Raw genomic sequence first — 22,126 nt, forward strand, 5'->3', positions numbered from 1 at the left:
CATTCATTCGAACATTCACACCTAGTGACAATTTGGATTATCCAATTAACCTATCCCCACAAGTTGCATGTCTTTGGATGGTGGGAGGAAGCCGGAGTAACCGGAGGGAACCCACGCAAACACGGGGAGAACATGCAAACTCCACACAGAAAGACCCCGGCCTGGTGTTGGAATTGAACTCAGTCCATCAGTCCATCCAAAAACATTATGAAAGAAATTATTAAAATGCCAAAAAACAGAACAATCACCAATATTTCGCCACAGATAAAATTTAAATGCATAAAATATTTATTTACTCCCACCCAAACTCTGGATTTCATTTATATAAATGAAGGCAAAAAATTATTGTTGTTTCGTTGATTGTGCATATAAACAACATGTCTTTGACCCATTTATGTTACTGATGACCCTGCTTTGATTCATGTGGAAGTAACACAGTGGTGACGTCCTTTGGTTCATGCTCTTAAACCACGTTACAGGTTGCTCTGACACAACAAAAACACGAGCAGCAACTGGCGATATCGGCGAGGAAGAACTCCATTTCAGCAGGATAAGACTTCCAATGGAACCAGGCCCTACAGCAGGTGGACTCCAGGCCTCGAAGGCTGGTGTCTGGCAGGTTTTAGATGTGTCCTTGATCCAGCACAGCTGATTTAAAGTGCTAAATGACCTCCTCAACATGTCTTGAAGTTCTCCAGAGGCCTGCTAATGAACTGATCATTTGTGCCAGGTGTGCTGATCCAGGGTGAGATCTAAAACCTGCAGGACACCGGTCCACGAGGCCTGGAGGTCCCCACTCCTGATCTACAGGGACAGGCTGGGCACAGGAGACACACCTCCAGACATGCATTGGTATATCTATAAATGTACCAGATAATTGGATTTTGATTTGAGCTTTTCTCAGCACATGTCCACATGCTGGTGCTGTTTGGAGTTTTAAGTGGACCACAGTACACTGTAACTTGTAAGCTGTGTTTATTGATGCAGTATATGTGTACTGTATTGTATTTCATCTGTTTCATAATATTTTATGTAGAATGATAAAATGTCCCCTCATTTCACGAGTAAAATGTTTTATTCAATTCAGTTTTATTTACACAGCGCCAAATCACAACAACAGTCACCTCAAGGCGCTTTATACTGTAAGGTCGACCCTACAATAATACACACAGAAAAACCCAACAATCAGATGACCCCCTATGAGCAAGCATTTTGGTGACAGTGGGAAGGAAAAACCTTTAACAGGAAGAAACCTCCGGCAGAACCAGGCTCAGGAAGGGGCGGGGCCATCTGCTGCGAGCAGTTGGTAAATTATCATCAGCTCATTCGGGTTGTTCCCACCACGTAGAGGCATTTCCTCTTCCTGTTATTTTTTATTATTTAATTTTTAATTGCTCTTATGGTTTCAGTGATGTGGAGAAGTCTTCAGTCATCCCTCGTTTCTTCACATTTTGGTAGAAAAATCTGAAATAGTTGCAGTGATTTAGTGAAACATGGGAAAACATGCATGACGTTTCTGCATTTCTAACAGCTTTGAAATATTCTATGACCACCTTTATTCTTCAGCGCAGCCTGAACCATCTTAGGTAGATTTCTTTAAGCAGTCATCTCGAATAGCTCCCCGGACTTCTTGAAGGATAATCTCAAGCTCCTCTCTGGATGTACACTGCTTTTCCATTCCGTGTTTTCCTGTTCGGCAATGTTTTTATTGCATCAGCAGTGTGTTTGGGATCATTGCTATGCTGTGCAGGGGTTACCTGCATGGTGGATCACAATCTGCTGGTACTTTTCTGGATTCGTAATTTCATCAACTTTGACAAAACCCCCCAAACCACAGAAGCAAATTCTATGTGTCCTGTAAGTCGAGTCCAGTCAGAGTTATTTCTGTAGCGCATTTTAAATAACCTATGTTGACCAAAATATACACTAGCAAATATACACTATATATATATAACTGTCACTACATAAACAATAAAACTCAAATAAAACAATTTTAAAGACTACGTTTGCATAATAACAGCCAAGACAGTCCACTCAGCTAGTGTTTTAAAGTGAGTGAAAGACTGGATGGCTCTGATGTGAACAGGTAAGATTGGGAGCCACCACTGAAAAGGCTCGATCACCTCTGCTTTCAAGCCCGGATCTACAAATATCTAAGAGCAGCCAGTTCGCAGACCTCAGGCTCGGGTAGGATCGTCGGGTTGTCAGGTAAAGGAGAACCAAACTGTGGAGACTCTTAAAAACAAGTCAGAAAATTTAAACTGGATCCTGACCACAGATTATTTAAATGACATTAAAATTATACACACACTGCATCAGTGTTTTTTTAATACTCGTGAATACAAACAGGCATATCACTGTTGCTTTGTTTAATAACAATATTAACATGGAAAAACTCTTGATAAGGTTTAATAATATAAAAAGATGGTAAATTGTCATAAATATATTCAACACTTCCTGTTATATTGAGAATTAAGTTTGTAGGTCGTTCAGTAATAACTGAATTATGATGAAATCTGAAGGTGATGGAAATTTAGATACATTTATATAAGCCTAAAATAATAACACAGGGTTTCCTGTAAGGCCGGGGTGGGGGTTTTAGATGAGTCCTTGATCCAACACAGCTGATTCAAATGGTTAAATGACCTCCTCAACATATCTTCAAGTTCTCCAGAGGCCTGGTAATGAACTAATCCAATTTGTGTTGACCATGGTTTTATCCAAAACCTGCAGAACTGTTCCCCACCACTGCTCTAAAGGTCATAGATTTGGTGCTATTACAGCAGTGTCCACAAGATGGCAGTGTAGCTCCATGGGAGATTAACCAGGAGGCTGGCTCCTTCCCCATCACCACAGAAACATATTCAAAACACCAGATCAGTTTCAGACATAAAATATTTTATTTGAAGCACTTAGTTCTGATATACATTATCCCACAGCTCGTTTCTCAGCCCACTCCAAATGCCATGAACAGGAAGCCGTTGCCTTGTGTTGCATTAATTCACCGATCATCACAGCAGCAGATTCTAACTACCAAACGCCCCACATAAATTCACAAAATCTACAGGTTCCAGCCGTCCAAATATCAAGACCACATCCATTTTTGTCTGAGTCGCACTGATTGCTCAGAGACACTTCTACAAACATTATCAAAAGCAGTTCGATTTTAGGAATATATCAGCACTAGCTTCCGTACAAAACACCCACTCTGTTACTGAAGCAACCACGAATGCTGTAAAATGTCCAAAAGAAGAGTAGCGTGTGTATTCACGTGCACAGATGCAAGAACAACATGGCTTATTAGCGTTGGTGCAGAATCATCAGGATCTCCTTTTTACTAGACTGACTGAAGGCAATGTAGTGTCAGATCTGACCTTTGACCTGAAAGCTAAGCATGAATTAAAGTAATCAGCTGGCATGTGAATACAAAGCTGTAGCAGAGGGTCTTTGTGCACGGGGAGTAACCTGCATCCTTAAACTTTCCTGAACCTGCCTGTGAGCAGCAAACCACAGGCCTGTGTGCTGTGCAGGAATGCTATTGCTTTAGGTTTTTCCTGCAGTGACAAAAGTAGTGAAATCCTTTAAAAAAAAAGAAAAACAAAAAAAGAAAAGTTAGTGTGTTGGTTTTAATAGAGCCTGACGGGGTAGTTATCTTTGGCTAAATGTAGAGTATGCACCATATGCAAAATAGATACATGTAATTTATACATATTTGATCATAATGGCTTCAATTTCTGATTTATAAATATAAAGCTTTAGCTTTAGTGTGGCGGGGACCTTATTGGGGTGGTTTCGAAAACTTGGTGTTTGAAGAGAACTACACTTCTTCCAGATTCCACTCACAATAACTACAAACAGCATTACAGCAGAAGCACTCGTTGCATAGAACCTGTGTGTGTCGTTCATAAAGCGCACTAGAACAGCTTCCAGCTTCCATCAATAAAACACTCGCTTATGTTACCAGTCACAGGTCAGCTAGTTAATACAGTAATATCTAAAACTACAAAAAAGTCACCAAACAAAATATTAGCGCACAAATTAATCACTTTCATCGTGTCATTATCTGCAGAAACTAATATCGTTGCATTCGTTCAACATTAAAAAAAAGGTTTGTTTTTAAGGCTCGACCCTGCAGATGCATTACTGCGCCATGCAAATACACACATTCGATTGCAAGCAGGCAATGAGACACTGAGATAGGAAGCTGACATTGAAGAGTGTACATAAGGTCTTCTGCTTATTGCAGGCTTACTATGACACATTTATTGTGTTATTCTCTCTCTCTCTCTCTCACACACACACACACACAAACACACGCACAGACACGCTACGCAACTCTTTCAGGCTTTTCGGGCAAAGTGAGAACAAACGGAAAAAGAACGCCTTTCGCCTCCAGAGGTGCCCTCAGCGTCTCCTCAACAAAGTAGGCGTTCTCCTCCTCCACTACAAACTGGAGAGTCTGGCTTTTGTTCACGCAGTAGATGCAGTTCCCGATGACGGCACACCTGAAGGGTAAGTGACTCCCGAGCCTCTGCGACATGCAGTCGTGCCACATTTTCACGATGGTGTTGTACTTGAAGACGTTGATCCCCTGCTCGCGGCTGACGTCAAAGCGGTAGATGAAGCTTTTCAGCGCCACCATGTCGGTGGACTTCTTCCTGCTGTTGTTGTAGGGGCACTCCTGCCACTCGTCTCTCTTAGGGTCGTACTTGAGGAGGCGGTAGAAAAGAGAGCCGCCCGATACGTAAATTTCTCCACTGCAGGTGGTCGCCTCGTGGGCCACTGCAAAGGCTCCCTTGGGCAAGGGGGCTACTGTCGTCCAGCGGTCCATTCGAGGGTCGTACTTTTCCACCGTAAACAAACATTCCCCTCCAATGGCATACAGATAGCCATCCATAGATAGGAGCTTTAGCTGGGCACGGGCCTGGTTCAGAGGTCTGACCTCGGCCCAGCGGTTGGTTATAGGGTTGTAACAGAAGACCTTGTCTGAAACCTTGCCTTTGTCCCCGTAGCCCTTTATTCCCCCGGCCACAAACAGGTAGTTATACATGGTGCAGATCCCACAGCCTTTAGTATTTACGTCCTCGGGCATGGCAGTCAAAGGTCTCCAGTCATTTGCTGTCTCGTTAAAGTGGTAAATCATATGGTTCTCCTCCAAAGACCCCACCGACAAGGGGCTCTGTGGCCGGCTGCCACAGCGACTCGGCGGCCGGCTCCCAACTCTGTCGAACACGTCGTTTATCTCTGCAACCATCAGAGTCTTCCTCCCCTCCATTCTCTTCTTCAGAATCAGATCCCTCTCGGATCCCGTCAAACGCCCGTACGCGGCGGGGTCTTTGAGGACCTGGAGGAAGTTGTCGCTCATGAATCCGTAGGCGGTCTCCTTCAGTTCACTCAGCCGCTGCTTCTTGGCGATGGTGAGGATCTCGTAGCAGTTCTCCGCCGTGATTTGTTCAGACATGGAGTCCATAGCTGCCTGGACGGCACAGGGGATCTGCAGGATTTTAGCCCCCGTGATGACATCGACTACATTGTCTTTGCTAACACTGATGTTTGAAGTGTACACATAGTCTATCAACGTGGACAAAGTCTTATAACTGATACCCTTCACTTTCAGGATGTTGCGTGACAGCCGTGCTTTGAAGTAGTCACTCTTCTCAGCTAGGACAGACCTGTGAGCGTTGATCGTCTGCCCACCTACCTCTATGACTAAGTCGGGCTCACTGTGGGGCTGTGTGTTTCCAGCTTCCTGGCTGCCGTCCCTGTGCGCCAGGATTGATTTTAGAGCCGGCTGATCGGCTTCCTGTTGGGCCTGGCTGGGCAGGTGTATGGAGGAATCTGCACTGTAGGACACTTTAGCTCGGGCGCCGTTGGGGATTTCGCCACCTGCACAGTTTTGCTGCATGCCAGCAATGTGATTGGAGCCAGTGTGAGGTGGGGCTTCTGGACTTTCCTTGTCACCTGAAAGGTAAAACCGATCAGCACTCGAGATGTACGAGCTGCCACCTTTCTGGTTATCAGTGTGGTTATTCTCCATCAGGCTTCCATCCAGCAGGTATTCCTTTTCAAACCCTGGAGGAGGGCTGAAGCCGGGCTCATCTTGCAGGAATCCCTGGATGAACCCTGGACATAAATTCCTGTTTTTGTCAGTAAGCGTGATAAAGTCCGAGTTCGCCGTGTGGAGAATGGCATCAGCCTCCACAGTGACAGCCCCTCCTCCCTGCCTGTGGCCCTCAGTCATCTCAATGTACTCACTGGTGATGGGAGACGGCGTTCTCACTGATCATGCTGAGCGGACGGACAAAGCTGTGAGGGGATTCCTCTCTCTTCACCTACAGTTGGAGAAAACAAAGAGGGAATTCAATCAACATCCAGTGGACTAGAACAAAAAGAACCCGTCTGGAAGCTGCAAAGACTTTCTCGCTCTCTAAGGGGCGCCCTTTCTCGAATATCTTGAAAACATTTGAAGGAAAAAGACTTTTGCTGCCAGTAATGATTTGCCATCACGCACAGCCTTTGAGCAACATCTGCAGCTCAACAAAGAAACACAAGTAATCCCGACATGCAGCTTCTGCAAACTGCCCACTGCAATAATCACCCTGTCCTCTCTATGTGGTAATCTGAACACATGCAGAACGCATGCGCATATGGTGGCACTCCGATGGAATAATGTTTAATAGGAAGGAAAACGTTGATTTTTGGAATTGTGTCCAAAACTCCTGTTTGTTTCCTTCAAGGATAACGTCGCTCGAACGAGCCATAGCTGCTCATTCATTAGAACTGAGTCGGATTTAAAGCGTTTTCGTGTAATTGCAACACAATGTGAAACCAAAGCATGGATTTTTGCGCGTTCTCGGTAAACTGCGACCTACCTTCGTTTTCTGGCTGTGATCAACAGCTCGACACCAGCGCTTTCCCTGCTCGTCCCTGCACAAAGCTCAGTTACGTAAGACAGTCCCGATGAAGCTGCGAGCCTGAGCTCCCCGGGACGAGTTCACCTCACGGTCGATTCCGATTCACGGTCACCTTTATTTCTACCTCCGGACACTCCGGGCTGCCGTTTCATCCGCTCATCCTGTAAAATGTGCCGGAGCTCCGCGGCGGAGGCGAGGCAGGGGGACGATCAAACAGTCATCTCAAGTCACACCTCCTTCAGATCAGCCGTGGACGTGTAATTTCCTCCGGTGGAAAGTGCGGAGAGCCGATGCGCGCGTCCAAGCTGGAGCAGAGGACCGCAGTGATAGGCTCCCACCTCCACGAGCACTCCGGATGTTGATTTTTGTTGTCTTTATTTATTTGAGGAACAGCTGGCTGGAGCGAGGTGGTTATTATTGACCCAGACCACGCCCTCATCGGTCGGCGTTAACCCCACACTCAACGGCGCGTGCCTCCATCTGCTGTGCGCGCGCGCTGGACAGCATTCCTGCACATGATCCGTGTGAGGGGGGACCGCGGGGGGTCAAATATAAGTCCATGTGCATGTAACATCTGTAAGCTCATATAAGCATTACACACACACACACACACACACACACACACACACACACACACACACACACACACACACACACACACACACACACACACACACACCCCTACTAAAAAGACAGCTTCGGTATAATTCATATGTGATAATACAGAAATAATGAGATCTGCGAAAACTTTGTGACAGTGGGTACAACCTGCAGAGGGTCAGCCGTGACGTCCCCACACTAAGACGTATGGAGGAAAAAGCCCGTAGAGGTCCTGGATGGCTGGGCTCATCCCGGGTAGCCAAAGCATGGCATCATTCCACATCAGAGATGCAGCTCACAGCTGAGCGTCTTTAAAACTAAAACACTGAAAATATATTCAAAGCATTCACCAACCTGTCAACGGAATGACCGCTAACATCAAAAAATGTGAAAACAAATCCAAGAGGCTTTCGCTGCATGAGATACAGTACAGTACAGATTTCTTACACTGTGTTTATGCCACATCTGCCCCGAATCAACAGCACTGGTAATTACCAAAGTCATGTCTCATGTTTCTGTTTGGGCTAATCCACCAGTATGCACAAGCTCTCTAATCAAAATGATATTTTTAATGCTAGAACATAATTATTGCTTTATATTTATTGATAACTACAGTTATTCATTTGCAATCCTGAACAGAAAGATGAATTTCAGCGTTTGAATGTTCAGCTTGATTAATTCCCGACTTCTCATTATGTTCCCACTCAAACCCTGCAGTGTGCACGTGGCAGAACATATACAGGCAGGTGAATGAGCCATGCTCTCTGAGCTCATCTATACAAAATGACAGAGCTCTGTCAGATCAGTTCAGTCCCATTACATTTATGTAACACAGTTTACAACTGATCTCAAGGTGCTTCATACTGCGAGGAAAAGACTCAGAGATAACTGTGTTTGAAGATGTTTCAGTTACAAGCTTTTAACATGGAGAAAGGAGCATTTACTTCTTCCTGAACGGGCTTTTATATTGGTCGCTAAAGCACTGCACTGTTACAGTATTCTTTGAATATCTTCCATCTTTGCTCATATATATAAAGGTCTTTTTAGTCAAACCGTATAATATTTCATGTTTTTGTTTAAAAGAAGACAGCCTCACAGAGCAGCAGCAGCGTGGGTCTGTGACCTCTCCTCCACGGAGGCTGCATGTCTTAACAACTGACCTTCAGATATAAAAATAGAGGGAAGCCACGGCGAGGGCATCAAACAAATATCAACCCTGTGAGATTAGAGGGCATTCAGCTGGGAGTTTTAATGCCAGATATTTTCAGAACAAAGCCTCGCCGAGGACTGATACAAGCACATGAAATGAGCGTCTCCATGGAAACCTCAGGGTCAGACGGAAAACAAAAGACTTCCCGTTGCAGAGCTGTCAGACAGCCTGATAACTGGGTTACTTACAATGAGATCATCTGTGTTTGACTTCTAGTTAATGCAACATTCTGTAGGTGCAGCATATAAGATACTACCCAGAAAACTCAGATCAGTATTAGCAATCAGGCCGGGCTGCTGAGGATTGTGGGAACATGTCCAAATGTCTATTTTTGTTAGAACTCATAGTGAAACCTGGTTGTGCAATGGTGGACGTGGGCGTTATGAGAGAAAGTGCCTTGACCCTCTCTGCTCCGCAGCAGGAGAAATCCCGGAAGAGCTGCATCAGGCTCAGTTCCTGCCGCCCCTCAGGCACATTGCTAGTCCTGGCATGTACCGATAGCTGCACACAATCACAGCGCAGTGCAAGGTTAGAGTCGAGCACAGAGGCACGCCGACACCCTTTGGCCCTCTGATCGTCTCCGAGTCGTCTCGCACACTGTATGTCTTCACCACCATGTGACCGCCTGTGTGTTAGTGTGCTCCTCTGTAAACCTGAACAAGTGACAAATCTCCACTAAACTTCAAAGGAAAAAAGTTTACTCAATAAAACAACGTTTATAGATTTGTTAATAAACATAATTACATAAAAGGCACGAGAAAAGTATAAATCTTTTATATATATTTTCTTAAAACATTGTTATGCCAGAAAAAAGTGAATTAGGGTAAAAAACAAAAAGAAGAAAATCTGTGGTGTTGGCAGCAAGTCTTTCCTCCCTTTAAGAACAGAAACCTGGCCAGCAGGGATCCTCATCAGGCCTTCACAAACTCTTTATTCATCTGAAGTTTACCTTTTTAAAAATCCCTTTTCTCTGTTAACATAATAGTCTGAGCATCAGAGATGGTACAAGAGGAAATCGTTTCCATAAGGACACACACACACACACACACACACACACACACACACACACACACACACACACACACACACACACACACACACACACACCAGCTCTAACCTTACAACAAACGTTCACGTGACAGCAGATACCTCGCGCGTCTTCAAGCAGTCTGGACCGCCGCTTGTTATCTCCTAATTTCTTTTCAACACTGATTTAAATACTGCAGATCCAGACGTTGGACCTGAAACACTGGAGAGCACTGAAATGTGTTAGCTAGGTTACAGAGCAACGTCCAACACTCGGTAGCAACAGAGACTGTTTCTGTTACAGGTCCGTCCTCAGTACGACCTTCGGTAGCTGTCATTTCCTCCTGGTTTTTCGGATCTTTGTCCCGTTCCGGTTTAAATAAGACACTTAGTTGCTTTGATTGATCCCAAATATTCTGTCAAGTGTTAACAGTAGACCTTGTTGTGTGCAGCACTTCTGGATTCACCTGAGGAAAACAAAAAGGTACATGTAAGGTTTTCTATACTTCATGTAGACATTACCTGCTGATGACTAATGCTAACCTCCCACCTTGGTGCTGGAGTCACATGTTGAGTAAGGGGATCTGCCAGATCATGATGGTAGAGGTGGTGTCCTCATGGCGAGACTGCTTGGTCTTCTTGTTGACCCTGCGGTGTCCCAGACCTCCAGAGACCACCAAGAGAGAGCTGACATCCACCTTACTTGAGCGGCGGCCTCTCTGGTGATGGGCCGGGTCGTGGAGCACATCATAAAGGGCCCCGTCCTCAGGCCCGTGCTCCAACGAACCCTGGGATGGAGCCAGCGAGCCACAGGACGAGGAGGACAGGGAGTCCTGGAGAGCCATGGCAGTGCAGCCCGCCTCTCCCAGCCACACCCCTCGTCCCTGCGAGGGGGTCGGGGCTGAGTCTGATGGAGGCTGGGTGCTCTCCACATCCTTTGACTCTGCAGGCTGCAGTGGACCTGACGGCTGGTTACACACTGCAGCGGCGGCGGTGAGGAACTTCACCGGTCCGCTGTGAGCATGTAAGGACACCATGCCCCGACCTAAGAACGGGCACGAACATTCAAAGTTAATCTCAGACTTGAACCTGGACATGTTGTTTATCATAGATGCAGGTACACTCCACAGTACACTATGAACCTGAGTGACACCCCGTTCTAAATGTGATGTCAAACCAACCTTTGTAGCTGTAACAGCTTCAACTCTTCTAGGAAGGCTTTCCACAAGGTTGGGGAGTGTTTATGGGATTTTTTAAAATTTCTAATTCATCCCAAAGTCGTTCTATCAGGACCCTGTGTGGGCCCAGTCAAGTTCATCCACACCAAACTCGTCCATGTCTTTATGGACCTCGTTTTGTGCACTGGTGTGCAGTCGTGCCATCCCCAAACTGCTCCCACAAAGTTGGGAGGATGCAGTTGTCCAAAGTGTCTTTGTATGCTGAAGCATTAAGGGTTCCTTTCACTGGATCGAAGGGGCAGAGCCCCACTGCTAGAAACCCCCCCCCCACCAAACTCTACACTTGGCACAGTGCAGTCAGATGAGTACCGTTGCCCTGGCAACCCTCAAACACAGACTCGTCCATTGGATTGTCAGATGGAGAAGCGTGATTCGTCACTTTGAGAAAACGCCTCCTCTGCTCTAGAATCCGGTGCTTTACTCCACTGCATCCGATGCTTTCATTGCGCTTGGTGATGTAAGTCTTGGTCACCATGGAAACACTGTTCCTGAGCTAATATGAAGGCCACATGAACTTCGGAGGTCTGCTATAATCCCACTAACAGCTGACTCTGGAACATTTAGTGGTGAGGAAAGTTCATGACTGGATTATACACCTGTGCCATTGAATTGACTGGAACACCTGAATTCAGTAACTTGAATGGTTGACTGAATCATTTTGGGACTATAGTGTTGGTCTATTACTGCACCTTTAATGTCTCACAGCAGAAATGAGGACAAAAGTTGCACAATGTAACTTTTGTAGTCAGTGCACTACAGGTCCAAACAGCTGCCCACATACACCCACCATGCAGTGATGTTAGAGTGTTACCTGTTACTTTAGGGATGCCCTGCAGCCTGGGGACAGAGAGCGCTACAGTCACTCCCAGGTTGGTCCCTACCAGCAGCAGACCATGACAAACCAGCAGACTGCTCACCGACACTCTCTGGTTCCCTACAGAAAAGGCAGAAACATCAGTTTAGTCACACCTAAATGAATGAATGCTTTCTGGAGTAAAACCACAGATAGGTGTTTATAATGAGACGCAGCTTAGCAAACGCATCCTCCCACACCGAGCGCACAGTCACAGGGTCACTTTACCAGGCTGCATAACAACAAACCACAGTGCAAAGCAGGGAGGGAGGTACGAGGCAAAATCTCTGCAGCCATCATGTTCAACGCTCACTTGTCTCCAGGGCAACGTAGAGAGGAGCCTAAATAAAAGCAGCTCTTTTCAAGTATTTGAACAGAGTAAGTGAACTATTATAGTCGCTTTGAGTCAAACAAACAAACACAAAAGTGTTACGTAACAGAAGGAGTGAGGCGTAATGCAGCAATTAGCGAAGGAGCTCTGCCTCTATTCAGAAAACTTCGGGCGGTTACAATAGAACAATCTGAGCCGACCTTTCCTGCGGTCACAGACATCGCTGTGAGGCCACTTTGCAGGCTAAAAGCTGCGATTGTTCGGTTAACCTTTCAGCAGCAATAAATTCACCGCCTTTGTTAAGTGACTTATTACGTGGAACCTGGAACTCATCTCAGAACATCTCCACTTGGTGCCGTGAATGCAGTCAGACATATTTATCATATTTTTTATGACTGTAATAAGGATCTGGGGTTTTTGTAAAAACACTCTTCCAGTCCTGCTATGTGGGCGGCGAGACTGTCGTGAGTCATTACTGCTGCAACAGCTTGACTTGAATTTCCTCCCTCAAAGTAATCCTCTCGGGCCTTTAGCCAAAATTACTGCCAGTCTATCTGCCTGACCCTCCCCACTAGAGCTGACCCCTCGCATGAGGCGCACGCTCCACGCTGCCACACTTCCCGGAATCCTGCCAGATATGCGGGCAGGTACTGGGCCTGCGTCTTACCACATGTGCTTCTAATGAGAGTCCAGAGTTAGCAGAAGCACGCAGACTGCCGGTTGGGGGTCTTGCTCAACTTCCTTCTTTCATAATATTTGGAGTTCCCCACCCAGAGGGTGAACTAAAATAAACCCGGAGTGAACGGCAACACGACCAGGCTTTGGCCTTCATCCTTCACCAGAGCACTTCTTTGATCGCCACTTAGTCTTGACAACCAGCAGCAGGACGCCGGAGTAAATCCCAAACACTGCAAAAACACCCTGCATCAGCCTTTCAGCCTGGAAAGAACTCCGATCAGCACATTGTGAGTAACAGCAGCGTCAACTTCTTCTATCGCGCACCCTGAAATGCTGAAGGCAGGTTTGGTCTGATTCATACCTGCAGTCATCAGTCTGTAGGTCTGTGATTGTTAGCCAAAGATCTGGAGACATTAATTTTAGACCTGTGGTGAATCTAAACGAGAAGTCATAATTACAGTTTCTCTCTATTGGCAGAGACATTCAAAGGACGTGATGATAGAAAGGCTTAAAAATGGCCACAAACCATTAGCTAGAAGGTAATGTGGGACACACATGTTATCATTTACAGCTTATCAACACAAATAATCCCTTAATTTCAGTGCTAGTCTAGCATCCTGCCAAAGAGAAGAACAGATTAAGACAAGTTATAACAGGAGCTGTTTCATGTTCAGCTGCACAGTTTTCTCCTGTCCACTCGGGCCTTTCAGATCTGAAATGTGCATCTTTATTCAGCAGTTTGTGCAAAACAAACAAAACAAAAAAACAGTGGCACACAAACGAGAAGAACTGAAGGTGTTATTTACCCCCCCCCCCCCCAATGTTTGCCTGCCAATAGGCCACGCATGGCTGCCTATTTAGGTCACCGAGCGGCAGACAAAGGCAGGCTAGTCCCTCAGCTCGGCAGCCAGCCAGTCGCCACCATCCTCTGAGACATCATCACAGGCAGCCTTCTCCCATGATGGAGTACCACCCTTTGATACGTTTACTAAAAATATTACTCTCATTTTCACCAAGCACTAACTCCATTCACTCTTCTCACTGGGTTTTTCCATATTTCCTTCACTTTTTTACTTCTCACATTCCAGTTTACTTAAGAGGTGCAGCTCTGCACCGAGCTGCCCGCTCACATGTTTAATCCCGAGCAGATCAGGGAGACATGACAGGCAAAAACAGGTTTTTGTTCATGCAGTGTAGATTTTAGGATTTGACTTCTGTAATGAAAAAAGAAAAAACAGAATTCAGAAAACGTGCAATATAACAAATAATTGCCTCCATGCGAGCGATTAGCTGGGAAATTTTCCTACAGGGAACATTTACATATATCAGAGTTCACGGAACGCTTTGTTTATGAAAATAACAGAAAAAATTGAAATTTTACGGCTGCTGACAGGAAAATTCTGGATTCTGAACCTGACTTCGTCCAATATTCAGACGGTTTTATAGAGAAACTTTATGTCCAGCAGCGTCTCCTCTCATCTGTCTCATTGAAATGAAAATATCCAGAATAAAACTCGAGCAGGCTTCCCAGTGTGGAAACTACCACTACTTACCTTAAATCTCTTTCAGAAACACGAGCTACAGTATACGTTACAGGGAAAATGATGATGCAATTACAGCGCATTAGCCAGACGTGCGTAAAGAGCTCCCGTTCAAAGATGGGACTCAGCAGAATTGCTCCAACATGCTTGAACATGAGGAGAATAACCCCACCTAGAGCAAGTCCTACTTTCAACACTGCTCCTTTGATCGAGTCAGCCCCGATTCCATCTCCACTCCTGCGTTCTGAGCTGCAGAAAAGCCCAAATTGCATTAGGACCTTTCACAGTAAAATGAACTTCCTGCTTTCTGATAAGCTGATATCATTATGATGACTCTGTAAATAAACTTTACAGGATAGACAGAATTGCAGCTGAACGAGCGCTCGGTCTAAAAATATCGACGGCCGTCGTGCTGACCGTTCCAAATAGAGTTTGTGCAGAAACGGCACATTTCTTGGTTTCACTCCGTCCTCCAGCAGCAGCCTGCAGGGATAAATGCTGCCACGAAACACAGAGTGGAGTACAGGTGAACTCCTCCGTGTGACTGCTTTATTAAAAGGACGTCGCGACCACACAAGCCGGCAGAGCTCGATTTGAATGCTCGCTGACAGGCCAGAGACTCGGGTTTTTATCAGAGGAAGTCGGCTCTTAATGGCGAGGCCCAGAGGATGAAAGCGCTTATGTGCTGCCGTCTGTCCCACAACCAGCTTCCTCTGTGGTTTCATGGCTTCCATTAGCTAATATGGATAGTGAGGTCCAGAAGCAGGCTGCTTTTATTATTTACATCTGTTAGATAATGAGCACTCCTAACACTGAATGTGAGGGGGGGCTCTCACTCTGATAATGTTATTTGTGATTAGGGATTTCCTTGAGTACACTTTGTTTTTCTAAGTTCAGTGTTTTCAGTGAGCTGCTTTGATTTCTGTCTGAAGTATGATGGAGCAGAAATGCAGTTACGCAGCGCAGCACAGAGTAACTGTGGACGGTGTCACAGCTGCATGTTTCACAGCAGTCACTCACCAACTTTCTCCATCTCAGTTTTTACTCCTTTGATTGGCTTGTTGTGTCATTTGTGTATTTTTCTCTGTGTCACAATTTGTCTTCGTGAAGGTTTCGTGCCAACTTCAGATGTTCTTTGTTATTGCATTTCTGCAGTTTGTTCAACGAGTTTGTTCTTTTGGGCATTTCAGAAATAAAGTTCATCCTTGTATGTGTACCTGCCTCCTGCTGTGTGTGTTCAGGTGCTCACTTTGGCTACAACATAGCATGATCACCTGCTAATCACAGAACACGCCGTCAGTGGAAGAAGAGGTTGGATGCCATCCATCCTTTTCAGGGTCGCTGGAGCCTATCCCAGCTGTCTTAGAGTGACAGGTCGCCAGTCTGTTGCAGGGCTAACACACAGACCGCAGACAACTAGTCGCACTCACATTCACTCCCAGATTCACACATGTGGGCAATTTAGTGTTTCCAGTTAGCCTAACCCCACCAATTGCACATCTTTGGACTGTGGGAGGAAGCTGCAGGACCCGGGGAGAACCCACGTGAACACGGGGAGAACATGCAAACTCCAAGGTTGGATGCTGTTCAGAGAAATATCACAACATTTTAGCCATGATAGAAAAATCAGGTCCCAGGACTAAACGCACACGGGCTCAGTAACACCACCAATGCTGAAGCTGAGGAGTAAACGCAGACAGGTGGATTCACAAAAACAACACAAAAGGTGGAACATGCAGTTCTAAAAGGAAGCCTGACTGTCAACATTTCTAAAAAACTTTCAGCCCGCGGCTGTCGGTGTTTCTCAGGACAAAGGAGGGAAAAAGTGGCTGAAAACTGTTCTGATTGGACCGGATAAATCCCGACTTCGCAGCCCACAACAACAGCTCCCATCATTCTTTGAGGCTGTGTGTTTTTGGGTCACGCTGACATAACGCAGCAGATTACAAGAGTCGAAGAAGCAGGTCACTGATGACTGCGGCACGCAGAGATGATTTCATCTGACCTCGACATCATCAGCAGCAACGTCTGCCTCAAACACATCTGCAGCAGAACGTCACCGAAGGTAAGGACAGCCTTCGTCAGTCACAAAGCTTCCTTGCTACAGGACACGTACAGTAGACTCACTCAAAGGTGTGTTGGGAGTGATGCAAACTCATTTGTTTCTGTGACACACGCACAATAACTGTAACTCCTGTTTTCTTTGATACAAGTTGCTGAACAAATATTTGCTCTGCTATAAAAACTCTGCGCTCAACTGTGGACAAACTGTGCATGAAGCACGGCTCATTTAGAACCATTAAGACCGCTCAGGTCATCAGCTGCAGGTCTTTGAACTGCACCCAGGATTAGATCTCAGCGTGCCGAGGGCGCTTTCTGTTCTCTGGAACACGCTGCATGTGTCTGCATTCACAAACCTGTGTGTGTATAAAGCTTTCTTTTGGTATTTTTATGGTCTTAAGATATTGTGGCCCTACCTAGGGTTTCATTTTTTATGTTTTATGGGAATCACAATGATAAAGCTGCAGATTCACAGCATGTGAAGGAGTGGTTCAGTCTGCAGTGCTGTGGTGGAACCACACAATAACTCTACCCACTCTTCATGACACTCCCTCATAGTTGCATTTAATCTAAAGTGCAAAGATTTACTCCATCATGTTTCTGTCAAAGCAGCTGCCTTTGATTGTATTTGCCATGGTCATGTTGAAGTTCAAAGTATTCTGATTACTCAGGATTTAGCTGTAAGTTTGAGTTGTGGGGCGAGTCAAAGCAAACTCTTCAGTTCGGGATCAGCAACTGGCTCAAGCAGCAGCTCAGCCACAGATACACCATGTGCTGTATGTAAATGTGACGTCACGATCGTGTGACTTATTAAAAGGATGATCCTTTATTTGTTTTTAAAGCGTTTAGATATGGCCTGGATTTCCTTTTAACACACAAAGCTGCCTTAAAATCAACTTGACAAAGTCCAAAGTGTTTTTATGCGGCACCATGAGCAGACAAACTGAGAGGTTTCTGTTTCCTTGTTTAGACTAAGGAGCTTTTGGAAAAAGGAGTGTCACAAACAGAAGCTGCCTGCAGCGATGTTTGCTAATAAGTGGAAGACACCGAGCGTGGTGATGCGAGGTGACGGGGCATGTATCACAGGCCGCGGCTGCTGGGCTGGGCTGGAGCAAATATATCTGATGGGATGGTCACAAGATTAGAAATCGGCAGATTTTGTCAGGCAAACTCACATTACCGAGTGATGCTGAACACACGGGGAGCAGTTCTCACTGTGGTAAAGGTGGCGAGCCTGAGAATCACAATCAAACCACGCGGCAAGGCGGGGTTTCTTAAAGTCTCTGAATATAGTACAAAATGTAACATTCACTGGTCACTGCGTAGAAGAAAGCAAAGAAAAGAAGCAGAGCAGCAGTTTAAGCAGCACAGTGTCGCACATTAGCTGCATGCAACATGTGCTGTTCAAGTTTTCATTGGATAGTGACAGATGGAAGAGGAAGGTCCCAGCTAGGTTTTATTGGTGGTCACCAATAAAACCCCAAATAGACTTGAAAAGTTAAAGTTATTAACTTTATATAAGACTTAAATTATTATTTAAAAAACAGTTTAAAGCTGATCCGTGCTCAAGTCGGGGGAATACGAGCCCAAGTTATGCAAAATCATGCAAGATACTGTATCTAAAAATATGCATGAAACAAGTTGAATTTCAAACCTTCCACTGTAATATTTAATAGTCTGTGGGGATTTGAAATGCTTTGCCAGTCTCAAAGTGAAGATTATGTCTTACCTGGAAGTATACTGTGGACAGGTGTGGCGATGTTGATGTCCTGCAGGTGCTCTAGGGTTTCGGTGTGGAAGAGGCGCAGCGTGGAACCAGAGCTGAAGGCGATCCATATGCCCACCCCGGCCACCACCATGTGTGACACCACCATGCCCTCATCTTGGTGGGCCTCTAACTGCCTCTGAAGGAGAAGAAGGTGACACGAGTTCCTCGTTATCTACTGCAAATTTACTGGAACTGAGACCGAGGGGAAGACCTGAAGACCAGGCGTGCATTCGTCGCGTGACGCCATAACTAATTTCAATTAAGCACAGTCTACATGACGTAAAGGCCAAGAAGCTTTTTATGAGAATATATTTCACACGTCTCAGCAGGTCAAAGCTGTTGTTGTTTACAGTGCACAGGCTGTCACATGTTGGCTGCGTGACTATGAAGTGGAGAAAGCAGCACTCAGCCCACAGAAAGTCTGCCTCACACTGGCTGCAGCAGCCCACCCATGCAGAGCTCTGCCTGATTATGCTTCAGGTGCAAAACCAAGGCTCACTACACGCAACAGCACCAGAGAACGATTCGTCCGACACACGAAGGCGCGTTATTATTTGTGCTGTAAATGCTTTCAGTCGCAAACAAATACGTTTCATGCACGTCTGCTTCACTCTGGATCCTTCTTTCAGTTATTGAGCTGAAAAAAAAAATTCGTTTTAAATATTTGCAGAGTCTTTGTGAACAGAGACCAATAAACTAGACCCATTCCACCAGCGTGGATTGCATAATCTCACCGTGTGGGCAGGCTCGTATTTGGCTAAGCAGAGTTCATTCAGTGTTTTAGATAAATGTGGAAATGAGGAAACGTGCAAATAGACTTCTGTGTTTTGATTTGATTAATCTTATATTTATCAGATGATTAAAGTTTTAGAAGCTCAGTGCTTCTGCTGCTCCGTCTGACTTTTAGTTACCTCTGTGGACAAAGTGTAAGTGTGCAGTGAGGAACAGAGAGCCATGCAGGCAGGTGGGCCGACATAATGAGCTTAATGAGGCTAAACTGATTATGAGTGAGTGCATGTCAGAGGAAAGTTACTATTCCTGGATCCGCAGCAGGCGCTTCCATTCCCTGAATCCGACCGGGACACACACGGAGCACCATTCATATTCCCGGACTCGGGAGGGAAAGTACTGGGAACGGTATTAAACATTTAGACATGATGGTTTTTCTTTCATTACTGGCGGGCACAGATACTACTAACTTATTTATTTTCTAGAGACACAGACTCTAAAGAGCGACTCAGATTTCCCACAAACATGACAGAGCGATACGAGGCGGGCTGGGGCAGAGACGCAGACAGGAAGCTTTGTTTCCTCCACACAGAGTCTATCTGCCCGTTTCTGATGGACATGTGTTACTACTGTAAGAGAAGCCTGGGCGACATACCTCTACAGAGTGTGCGTGGGTGCTGATGATGAAGACCTGCCCACCCGATGAGGCCCAGAGGTGCTCCTCCACAGCTAGCATGGCCTTCACAGGGAGCACTCCCAGCTTCAGTAACTTGGGCTTGTCGCTGTTCCACGATCCATCTGTGAGAAGCAACGCAACAGTCAGTTAAACTCACTCCACACAAGCTACGCACAAACGCAGGACGCACACATCCACCGAGGAATATCTAAACATCTGAAGTCGGTTAAACTGCACAACAAGTAAAGTGAAACGACCGACCCGCCTTAAGATTTATTGCAGCTACATTTATTTATTTATCATAGGGACCATAAACCGAGACCTATTCTTCTTTTAGTGGTTAAGAAGAACATTGCACAGTCCATAAACAATCCCATAATAGTGTGTCTGTCTTCATAAATGTCATCTGTAAAGGTCGTCTGCATCTGTAACTGCTCCTGCCGGTAGAGTGGCCATTGATGGTTTCTCCATCCTTCACTATGAATATAGATGGGCTGCGAGCATTAGTCAGAGCTGCGCCGAGTCCCACACACACCTCCTACACACTCTGTTCTACATGTGCACCTACAGCACCAGCTCTGCTGCAGTCAAACACCCCCCGCGGTGGCTTCATAAATCAGCAGCTTGCACTTCTGCAGCGCTTCTGCTTTCATCTAAATTCAAATATTGAACTTGTAAACATGTCTGAGAGTATTTGATGCAAAAGCCTCCGAGTGAACGCGAATCCAGAGAGCCTCCACCAGTCCAGATTCCACATTCCCTCGGCTAATCTAGACCAGGAAGCGACTGAGGCCGCCTCGCCGATATTGTTTGTTTAACAGAAGCACAAAGGCAGCTATTGAAGGGAGAGGGATGGTGTTTCAGAGGCGGTGAGGGTGCCTCAGAAAGACTCAGGAAATAAGGTGATATTCCGCCGAAGGAGCTCGGCGTATGTTACTGTAATAGTCACGCTGTGTAGGTGAGCGTACGAGAGAAAAAAGGCAAAAGAAAAGACAGCAGTGCCAACTTGCAGGCTTATGTAAGTCTTCTCTGCTGCGCGTCTGCCCACAGCTCTTCTTTCTTAAAATGAAGCATTTCCTCATGTTAATGTCAGCTACAACAAAGTGTGCGCACGAGTGCACGCGAGCAAACGCTGAACGCTCCAGAAGCAAACCCATCGTTTGCCTTCTAACAAATATCACTGTGGACAGGAGAAAGTGGGTGACGGAGGCACACGTCACAGACGGGTCTGTGACGTGTGACCTTTGCTGAGTCACTTCCTCCGTCTCTCTCGCAGACAGAAAGTGACTGCGGCTGGACCAGGCCGACTCCACAGCACAGCAGCTCAGCACTGACAGCTTTAAAGACGAGAACATTTCAACCTGTTTGCTTTTTAAAATCTTTGATTTTTTTAGGTTTATATCAAAGATTATAAACTCATAAGCTCTGTGCTTCTCTGGACGTTTGATTTAAATGCTAATCAGGCACAAGCGCAGTCAGTCACCGTGACAAAGCACTTGAGCAGCATTACAACACGAGTGTGGGGAACAGTTTCCCCACCAATGTATGCAGGGTGAGTCATCGATTTAGCATCGAGCATCATGTTCCTGAGACAGTGACGGAGCTGCTGATGGGTAGAAATCATACATATCAAACTCTGAGGGCCTGGCTTTGCTTCTGGGAATTCATTTTAACACACAGGAGGCGATGAACGCTAACAGGCAGCGCACCATCATCCTGGTAACTGACGCGAGGACAACGAAGGGAAACGGCTGCGTACGAAAACAAAGTCTAATGAGGAGTCAAAAAAAGAAATTCCTGAGCAGTTACACACACGCCGAGTGTTTCTTCCAGGGAAACTGCAGCATGGCAGCGAGAATAGCTTTCCTCGTGTTTCCTGTCCTCGGGCCATCATCCATAATCTTTCTATCACTGCTTCTATCTCAGTGCACACAAGCACAAGAAAACAGCAAGAGTTTACTGTCGTTTGGGTCGATGCAGGGCAGCGACTGAGTCACAGAGGTGAATCAAACACGCCTCAGTACAGTGATACCCACACGTACATTTGGCAGCCAAGAAGCACAAGGACTGTTCCTCCCGTTGGGCCTAAATTTGTACTCATTCTCTATCTGATGTGAAAGAAACAGAGACAGAATTAGAAAGAAGCTCATGCTCCCTCTGTTTGCACCTCTATGCAAGCCAAGAAGAGACGGAACAAAAGAGAGAACGTGCAAAGCTGTGGGAAGAGAGCAGCTCATCGCTGCTCGTCAGCGAGGGAAGACGTTAAATAGGTCACTGCTGGAAAACAGACAGCTTTCTCCAAGACTACCAAGCAAATGGAAACAGAATCTCAACGTACAGCAGAGGAGACCCTGACCTCTGACCTCAAGCCTCACAGTTACCCCGGGATTTCCTCGCCACCGAGTCTCCACGGTGCTGTTATTCAAAACTGAGTCACAAACTGCAGGTCTTGCACAAACGTCACATTCAGCCATCACCAAATCCATTTACAGCTACTTAGA

General features: G+C 45.9%; 2 protein-coding genes across 5 annotated transcripts in view; both read right to left on the reverse strand.

Annotated features, from left to right (window-relative positions):
• Nucleotides 1-2,877: 2,877 nt before the first annotated feature.
• Nucleotides 2,878-7,388, reverse strand: kbtbd11 (kelch repeat and BTB (POZ) domain containing 11). The gene is made up of 2 exons (XM_026151089.2): nt 6,873-7,388; nt 2,878-6,332 (listed from the first exon to the last, which is right to left on the reverse strand). The coding sequence occupies exon 2, from the start codon at nt 6,239-6,241 to the stop codon at nt 4,328-4,330; it is 1,914 nt and encodes a 637-aa protein (XP_026006874.1). The 5' UTR covers nt 6,242-6,332; nt 6,873-7,388; the 3' UTR covers nt 2,878-4,327.
• Nucleotides 7,389-9,405: 2,017 nt separating this feature from the next.
• Nucleotides 9,406-22,126, reverse strand: part of arhgef10 (Rho guanine nucleotide exchange factor (GEF) 10) — a 44,578-nt gene continuing 31,857 nt past the window's right edge. For 3 of the 4 annotated variants that reach the window (XM_026151085.2, XM_026151086.2, XM_026151084.2), the window contains 5 exons: nt 19,605-19,747; nt 18,182-18,356; nt 11,800-11,922; nt 10,301-10,795; nt 9,406-10,217 (listed from right to left, as the gene is read on the reverse strand). In XM_026151085.2, coding sequence (XP_026006870.2) covers nt 10,314-10,795; nt 11,800-11,922; nt 18,182-18,356; nt 19,605-19,747 — 923 coding nt within the window. In that variant the 3' untranslated portion in view covers nt 9,406-10,217; nt 10,301-10,313. Of the gene's footprint in view, nt 10,218-10,293; nt 10,796-11,799; nt 11,923-18,181; nt 18,357-19,604; nt 19,748-22,126 lie in introns of all 4 variants that reach the window. The other variant, XM_080294026.1, reaches the window with a different exon arrangement.

This window comes from Astatotilapia calliptera, chromosome 19 (genome assembly GCF_964374335.1).
Source record: "Astatotilapia calliptera chromosome 19, fAstCal68.1, whole genome shotgun sequence".
Lineage (NCBI taxonomy): Eukaryota > Metazoa > Chordata > Actinopteri > Cichliformes > Cichlidae > Astatotilapia > Astatotilapia calliptera.

Bases quoted from the DNA above. Each gene is read 5' to 3' on its own strand.
- kbtbd11 (XM_026151089.2), bottom strand. From the start codon at position 6,241: ATGACTGAGGGCCACAGGCAGGGAGGAGGGGCTGTCACTGTGGAGGCT.